At 34.4% G+C, this 9,458-nt stretch overlaps 1 protein-coding gene across 1 annotated transcript; it reads left to right on the plus strand.

The window, feature by feature from the left end:
- Positions 1–5,888: 5,888 nt before the first annotated feature.
- On the plus strand, positions 5,889–8,536 carry LOC149393408 (1-aminocyclopropane-1-carboxylate oxidase homolog 1-like). The gene is made up of 3 exons (XM_089617826.1): positions 5,889–6,289; positions 6,404–6,725; positions 8,110–8,536. The coding sequence occupies exons 1-3, from the start codon at positions 5,916–5,918 to the stop codon at positions 8,362–8,364; spliced, it is 951 nt and encodes a 316-aa protein (XP_089473952.1). The 5' UTR covers positions 5,889–5,915; the 3' UTR covers positions 8,365–8,536.
- The last annotated feature ends 922 nt before the right edge of the window (positions 8,537–9,458 follow it).

Raw genomic sequence — 9,458 nt, forward strand, 5'->3', positions numbered from 1 at the left:
TGATCAAGTCATGGCCGAGTATTACCAAGTCATCAAATGACCTTGTCAAAAAATTTATTGACATTCATTTCATGCTATGTCTCAAAAGATAAAAATACCTTTTTGACAATTTTCATTCTTGTTTTGACTTAGCTTCCAGTTTAACTATTCCTAATCGATGTGATTCGTGACAATGACCTCATGGATCCAAATGAACAAAGCTTGAGCTAAAATACTTGGACTCAAAAGTTCACAAACCTTTTCCAAGTTTAGCTTAATGTCAACTAACTCCACTAAAGAGTTGACACTGAAAATCTCTCGGTTCAAATGAATTTATTTTCTACTCAAGAATTCAACCTAATTGTAATGAGTGGATCCACAGAATATTATCAGTGTTTACCCTTCATGAATATCATCAGCTAGTCGGGATTTACAAAATTACCATTTTACCCTTCTAGCTGTTATTTCCTCAACTCCTTTGTCGCTTGTGAATAAGTTAGAAACAATGTATTGACGAGGAGCTAACAAGTCACATTGTTTCATCCAAAAGAGTCAAGACTCAATTTGGACACTGGCCAGTTCATTTATTCACACTCCAAGGAACAAAGCATGAGGTGATATACATTGCATTTCAGCAATCTTGTACATGAATTCCATATCAATGAGAACTTCACAAAGTTACTCATGACATTCTCACAACTTAGTACTTCACCAATAGGCCTTGTTCGGAATCACATAGTGATTCCAAGCTCTGACTTTCTCAAATGAGAATACTAAGGTGTGAAATGGCATGTCTCATTTCAGGATTAAGGTAAGCACGATACAATTCATACGTAGTGACTTCGAGACATAAGAGGTTAAATGGTTTGTTCTTATCTTGTCTCTAGAAGTGCACTGGTCAATTCAGTACCTTCGAAAGATACCTAGAAGAACTATAGAGTCTCCAACTCTCAATGCCTCATAACCAGACATCATAGATTCTTCTAACAATCATACTGGGGTCAATAGTCCTTTGACCCTTAGATTGCGAATATATCGTTTTAAGCAAACTACGAAGAGTTTGTTCATGCAAATCTACATTTGTCTCTTCGTAAGTTGTTTAGTTTGTTTATGGACTAAAGACTAAAGTTTTATCATAAAGCTTCAAACAGACAAGGAAGAATGAATGAACGTTTCAACTTTTTATTAATGAATAAGCAATTACAAGCAAGAGTCTTCATGAGACTTTATTACATCGAATGTACAATATAAAGATTACAACTCTTCTTGTGGGCACCATTGACAACACCTATAACTAGGTCCATTGAAAAACTATCAATTTCATAATTATTTACTTTTCTATCTTTTAAAAATAAAAACATTAGGGCCCACTTCAATGTCCCATTAAAAAATAAATCAATATTACGTTTTGTTTTAAATCAGTGGGCTCGTGGGTCCACTGTGCTTCCGGGACGAGGCCCAGTCGAACCAGCCCCTGCCAACCTCTTGGGAGGACTGGGCCTGCATCGGAGGAGCGACGCCACATGGACGGCGTCGAAATCCCCGAAGGTCACAGGCGGACATGATAAAAAAATAATGACAAAAAATTCATAAAAAAATAAATTACACAAAACCTATACCCATTGAATTTCGAGTGTACAAACAATTTTAGAAACCGAGAATCCATAATATACGATAAAATCCGAAAACAATTCGCATATCTCATATCGAATCGAATGAAAAACAATATCAAATATAATTTCATTCAATCCATAATTAATTTAAAAGCATGAACGGATCACATAAATAAACAAATCGACTAGCTCTGATACCACTTGTTGGGAATTAATCATCCCTATAACCGTTGCGAAAAAGAAATAATTACGCTAATAGGCTACAATTATATAAACTAGATCTAGATTTGGAGATTTGAATAGAATAGAGCTAGATTTGAGAGAGCGATTCAAGCAACCGATTAAAAGACGAATTTTCAGATTACTTATGTGTTTGGCAATCTGCTACTGACACTGCTATCGAGTTCTTCAAGATCCCGTTCTGAGCTCCAATAGCTCGATCTTCACTTCGGGAATGACGATAGGACTTTCGTCGTTTGGATTTCCAGAGATGATAATGTAATCTTCCAAAACACAATCTCCCGATGGAATAAGAAAAAAGTGTGGGCTCACTCGTTATCTCACAACGACTCTGACTTAGAAATCCAGGTCGTGTCGTGGTTTTGAGAACGGAATCACGATATCCGAGGGAGAGGGAGAGATGAAATTCGTCAACACGCAAGGTGTGATGGACGAATATTTGGATTCTTCTCTTGTTATTATTGTGTTCTCCTTGACACCTATTTATAGTTGTAGAAATGAGATATTCTAGAAAGCTACATATTTTATCCTCCTTTATTCTTTCCTATTTTGTAGTTAAACATGAACCATTGGATCTTGACTACAAATCCTACTTTTTCTCTCATCCATCAGAAAAGAATCTAGGATATTATATTTCCTTATTTTTCTCATATGTATAAAAAATCTAGATATTTGAGAATAATGAGGAAAATATCTTATTTCTTTGTGTAATAGAGAGAATATCTCTACCATTATTATTCTCGCACATATTTCCTTATTTTCTTATTATTTTTTATTTAATGGAGAGAGAATATCACAACCATTATTATTCTCTCTTTTATTTATTTAGTTACCTGATTTCTTTTCCACAAATCTAGCAACTAATTAAAGAGAGAATATTTGGTAATTAATACCCATGATAGGCGTCTACCATAAGGTCATGGGCGAATGAATTTTCAAATTTTATAGTGTCCATAAAGCCCAACTTAAAATTCCATTAACATTTACTTGATCCAACAGTAAAAAAGTAATTCCATAGTAAAGATTTAATTCAACAAGTATATAAATTTGTGAATGAATGCTGCTAGAGAATTTACAGCTGTGAGATTGTAATAATAAATAATCTTCATTATTACTAGAGAGTACTTATCCATCTTTATCAAAGCCGAATCGGAGACTATGAAAGTAGTAACAGAAGCTCGCACCAAGGGATCAACCTTAACTTGTGTTCCACATATATGAAATTAGATACAGCTATCCAGCATGTATCAATCAACGACCACATTTTAGCTCACCGCCCGAACTTAGATGCCTAGCATGTAATTCAATTTAATACAGATGCTATGGATGATAGTTTTTATTAATTCTCTTTAGAAAACAATTCACTAATCATAAATGCTAATAAAGTAAACTTTGTATCTTATTCAGTAATTATTTTGTTTGTTTTACTATCTTCAATGGGTAATATTCCTAACAAAAACAACACATGAAGGTAGCGGAGTTGATTGGCGAGAATACAAAGAGGATGGAATATATGGAGCTGACGACAGACTACCTAATCTGACATCGTGATAAATCTGGTCATTATACGGTTAAGTTCAAGTACCTAGTGAAATCAGGCCTACTACAACGTCCTCCTCGATGGGGGATGGTTTCTGGCATTCCAGTTGGAGATTACAAACTCCTCCAAAGGTTCGAATTTTCATGTGACGTTTGATGAGCGATTATCTTCTGTCGGCTCAATCACTCATTAAATAGGGCATTGAATGCCAAAGCTCTTGTTCATTTTGTGGATCATATGAAGACATGGCTCATGTTACTATCTTATGCAAAAGGGCTCGCATGATGTGGTCAAACACGATGTTCGGGGTGGGTTCATAATCTGCAGCACGCTCCTTTAGATGTGCTCATAACGCGTGGTTGGCCTCAATTTTCCAAAGAGGATCGTGATTGTTTTTGTATGATTTACTTTATGGTATGGAAGTCTCAGAATGACCAGTTTTAGAACGGCAATTGTATGGAAGTGGATCATATTGTAGATGTGGCAGAAGCTTGGCTATACGAGTATTGGAAGGCACGGGAGCCAAAGATCACGAAGCCGAATAAGACTCCACAGAGTGCAACCAAATGGAGTCCCCTGAGCCTATGCAAATTTGAGATGAACATCGATGCTTTGTTACCAAAAAATGGAGTTGGCTCGGGTTTCAGTGGTGTAGTCTGAGATAGTACTGGGATTGTCACGGTTGCTTTCAGCAGTAAAGTGACTAGCGTGTACGACCCTTTCATTTCTAAACTCCTCGCCATCAGAGATGGGCTGCTTTTTACGATGACAGACAGTCTTCACCTTGAGCTGATCGAGAATGACAGCACCACAACGGTTTCAGCCATAGGCAACAGCTCTCATCTGGTCAGTATTTCCACTGTGATCTACGATATTCGCAGGCTGTTGTCAAAATGAAGGGGAGCTATGGTCTGATACAAGATCATGGAGCAAAATCAAGCGGCTCACACGCTTGGTCACGAGTCTTTTAATTTTTGCAACAATGTTGGTTGGTCTCTAGGATGTCTATTTTGTATTGAACTTATTATGCTTGAATGAATGAGTGACCACTATTCACTAGTACAAAAATGAGATCCTACAACGTTTAAAAACAGTTGTAGAATGATTCTACAACGCTTATCAAGCGTTGTAGAATCAAGCATTGTAGAAGTTTCTACAACAGTTAGATATTCGTTGTAGAAGTTTGGATTCTACAACGCTTACACATCCATTGTAGAAGCTTCTATAACGGTATGATTCCATAATACTATTTTCAAAAATTCAAAACTTTCTCGCCGTGGTGAAATATTCTACAATGGATATTTTATCCGTTGTAGAACTTGCTCGCCGCGACAGAAAAATATATACATTGCCGTGGCGAATTATAATGATATTTCATCCGTTGTAGGAGGTGTTTTCGTGGCGAAGATGGAATTCCGCCACGGCGAGGTTCATTAAGTGTCATAATTCCACAACGCTTATACTATCCATGGTAGAAGGATTTCGCCGAGGCGGAAAACAGACGTCGTTGCGGCGAGAATTCTACAACGGATAGTTTAAGAGTTGTGAGAAATCTTAAATATGTGAAATTTTACAACATTTATAGTTGCGTTGTAAAAACACCAAGCTTCTACAACGCTTAGCCATAAGCATTGTAGAAAAACCTAGTTTCTACAACGCTTAGCCATAAGCATTGTAAAAACACTCAGCTTTTACAACGCTTAGCCATAAGCATTGTAAAAATATTCAGTTTCTACAACACTTATTTTAAGTATTGTAAAATCTCCAATTTCTAAAACACTTAGCTGTAAACGTTATAGAAAATGGATTATAGAATCAAACATTTATAATAGTAATTTTATAATAAAACAAAAAAAAAAAACTACCGCGATATATTAGGATCAAAGAAGTAATATATTATATGAAACAAGGCAATAAAAAAAGTAGTAGTTATTTCAACATATAAATATACTGGAGATTTCGTCCATTTGCTTTTAATATCCATGAAAGTTTATTTTTTTTTCCCTTTATTTTCACCTTGGTCAATGGTTGTTTTACCAACTACGAAAAATCCTTCCAGATAGATAATAACATTTTGACTACCTTTGCGCGTTGTCAGTAATCAAGTACTTCTAGAACGTATAACTGCTCCCCCTCTTTACTATTACTATTAATACTTTTTTTCGTTAAGTTAACTTTGTCAATCGTTATTACTATGGTTTTCAGTAGTAATGACTCCTAAAAATCTGCATTTTCCCTCTACGTCACAACAAATTTATTCTCTACCAAATTTAATAACTAATTCTGCCTTTTCCCTCAACCGAAAACAATGCTTCTTTATTTTATTTTTATTTAAGATATATATATATATATATATATATATATATATATATATATATATATATATATATAAAGGAAAGATTCATGCTAATCCCCTGAGACCTGTTCTAATTTAACATACTTTAATACAAAACACGCGGTTTGTGCTTAATTTAAGACACTCGTTTTTTTCCCCTCTTCTCTATCTCTACAATCATTCTTGTAATACCGAGATATTAGAAAAAATGAAGGCATCAAGTTCTTGTGGAGAGACTAACAAATACTCTATTCCAATCATAACCTTAAAATGCATCAATGAGAGTGAAGCTACCCGGAAGGAAGTGGTAAAAAAAATTAGCGATGCATCGCAAAGTTGGGGTTTTTTCCAAGTAGTCGACCACGGAATCCCGTCGAACATTTTGGACGATATGATCGACGGGGTGAGGCTGTTTAACGAGCAAGACCCAGAATTAAGGAATGAATATTATTCTGGAGCGTCCGAAGGGGCTATGTACTACACGAATCTGCATTTGTTCAAAGCTTCGGCTGGTCATTCGAGAGACTCTTTTTTATCTCAGATGTATCCCAATCCTCCCCAAAAATTGCCTGATGTTTGTAGGTATGTTTAAAATTTTATCATTACGCATGAATCATGTGCCGTAAAATTTATTAAGATTTTATGTGACAACAATACTAATTTTATTATGAAATATTTTTTTTTTTTTTTTTGCAGAGACATATTGCTTGAATACTCGAAGGAGCTAAGAAAACTGGGTCTAGTATTATTAGAATTGATGTCCGAGGCACTAGGGTTGGATATTAACCACTTGAGAGACATGGAATGTGCCAAGGAGCTATTGGTAAGCGGTTTCTACTACCCAAAAGCCCCCGAGCCAGATCCGGCCATGGGTCTAGTGAAGCACACAGATAGTACCTTCTTGACTATATTGCTACAAGACCATATTGGTGGACTACAAGTCCTACACCAAGACCAATGGCTAGATGTTACCCCAATTCCCTCATGTTTGATTGTGAACATTGGAGACATGATGCAGGTAATATTTTAGTTACTATCTACTATTTATTTTTTGAAAACTCGATTTCTACTTTATTTTTCTTTTAAAATATACATTTAGGTGAACATGTTCTGATTTATATCCCGCTAAAAAAAATATATATATTGACCTCTAAATTCTTTTTAAAAGTGACTTTAAATGTTTCGAGTGCCAATAACATAATAATTCTTGCCTCTAAGTTCTATATAATTTTCGCTTTAAGCCTTGAACTTTGTAATAAAAAAAATGGAGAAATTAACTCCACAAATTCTCATTCGAAGATGGTAATCATAAGATAGCTAAAATTTTGAACCTTCCATCAATAGCTCAATTTTTTTAAAGACTATTTGTCCCTTATTTTAATTGAAATTATAAATGACAACAATAAAGTTAAGCAAAACTATAAATATAAAAAAAAAATAAGTCTAATAAAATTGTAAACAAAAAAAAATAGTACAAGAAATTAGTTAAATATAAATAAAAATAATTATAAGTTGAGGGATTAAGTTTCAAAAGAGGATAAAGACCCTTAATCCCCCATTTATTTTTAAACATACAATAATGTACTAAATAGGGATTTTGGAAAAATTAATCGACAAAAATATAGCAACTTTTCTATCTATAACTATTTCAGTTATTTATTAAATTTAAGGAAAAATTATACAAAATTAGTCATTTTAATCTAATTGATTAGTAAATATAGAAGGTTTCAAATTTTTGGCAAAATAGTCAAAATTACGTTGTCAAATTTTTTTTTCTAACTAAGAGTAAAATTTTTAAGGATTATTATAAGAAATTTATCAATTTGAAAAAGAAACTTAATTCTACTGTCAATATATATAATTTTATTTTTTTGGCTATTTTATTAATTCTAAACTAGTTTATTAAAAAAAAAACAATTGATTTATTTTTTAAAGAAGGGTGGACTATTGAGTACTGGTGTAATTGCCTCTAATATAATTTTAAATATTTATATTAATTACTAGCCCCTAACTAATACAAGTTTTGGTTATTTTTTCCTTTTCTGGAAGGGTGAACACCGTATATTTGATAGGAAATTATAATAAATATCCATAGGTTTTAAAAGTAGAAAACTATATCTATATATAATGCCGCTAGTTTTAAAAAATCATATATTAATTGTTAAAACATGAATTTTTTTTTTAAAAGGAATAAAGTTTTTTAATCATCAATTAATTTTACATTCTTATGAAAAATATAGATAGTTGAAATAGATGGTGCATGAATTTTTTTTAAAAGGAATAAAGTGTTTTAATCATCAATTAATTTTACGTTCTTATGAAAAATATAGATAGTTGAAATAGATGGTGCCTATTTTTTCACCTTTTTTTTTGTTTTGCGGTTTGCATTATGCTATGTGCAGTTAATCACCAATGGAAAGTTCAAAAGCGTATACCACAGAGTTTTGGCTCAAAAAGAGGGACCAAGAATTTCAGTGGCAGGTGTTTTCAGAAATCTGGGAGAAGAGAATAGTGGGTCAACAATATCCTATGCACCAATAAAGAAGTTACTATCTGACCAAAACCCACCGCTTTACAAAGAAACCACGTTCCTGGATTATGTCTCGCGTAAACACTCCAAAGGCGTTGGTGTAGTTCTGGACCATCTCAAGCTCTGAACATCCTAATATATATACATTATGATATTGGCGATAAACGTGATTGAATTAAGAATTCGATGATAAAGTTGTTTATGATGAAAGTTACATTTGATGATAGAGATTATATTTAAATTTTATTTGAAGTAATATGTATTTTCATAATGTGAAAAATAATTCATCACTTATTACTATCTCACATAATTTGATATTATGGATAATTTTCAAAATGATAATTTTAGAGTGAATTGTATTTCACTCTAAAAATGTGAGGATGGTTGTATAATAATTTCATGATTTCAAGAGTGTTGTCCTTTTGTATTTTAGCGAGCTTTATGCAAAAATAAGAGACAAACTATAAGTGGCTCTCACATTAGATATTGATGAAAAGCAATCGCGCATCAAATAATCAGCCATTATCCCCTGAGAAAAAATAGCCTTAAAAAATGGCCATTATATAATATAATAGTAGTGGGCCTAGTGGCAATATGCATGTTCATATAACACAGTAAGTTATAGTGGAGATAAATATATTTTTGATGACATGGATAGAAAAAATCAAAAGAAAATTACAGAAGCAAAAACGTAGAAGAATCGCAAAATAAAACATTGGATGACGTGTCACCTACAAACGCGATAAAGCCGACGAAATATTTGGTGATGCCTTCTTTCAAAATATTCTAATTAAATCAGACGGGCGTTGGTCTCTCTGAACTCTCTCTCTCCAAACGTGAAACCAAAAGGGGAAACCAATAAACCCTAGAGTTGCTAAAGGCGCCGCCGCCGCCCCTCCAGGACCCGGCCGCCGCTGCTGCGGTGAGATCCGACCTGGAGGGAGCCTTTAGAGCCTTTCTCTTTTTTAGTTTTTTCTTGTTTTTTCTTTTCCAGTTCTGGGTTTTTTAGATCTGTCTCAGCTTCCTCCGGCTCCGCAGCTCCGCCGCTCTTCACCCTGGGTCAGGGCCTCACGACCTCGCTTCCTCCCTCCCGGAGCTTCCTCGGGCTTCTGTCTTTGGGTGGCGCGTGGTCGTCTCAATCGTCGGTGTCGGAAGCTCTTCTCTGCCGCTCGTCTTGGGGTGTCGTCTGCGGTCGGGCTCTCCGCGGCGTCGATCTTGGAC

This window comes from Urtica dioica, chromosome 6, assembly GCF_054948205.1.
Source record: "Urtica dioica subsp. dioica isolate 48M chromosome 6, U.dioica_male_clone48M_v1_H2, whole genome shotgun sequence".
NCBI lineage: Eukaryota > Viridiplantae > Streptophyta > Magnoliopsida > Rosales > Urticaceae > Urtica > Urtica dioica.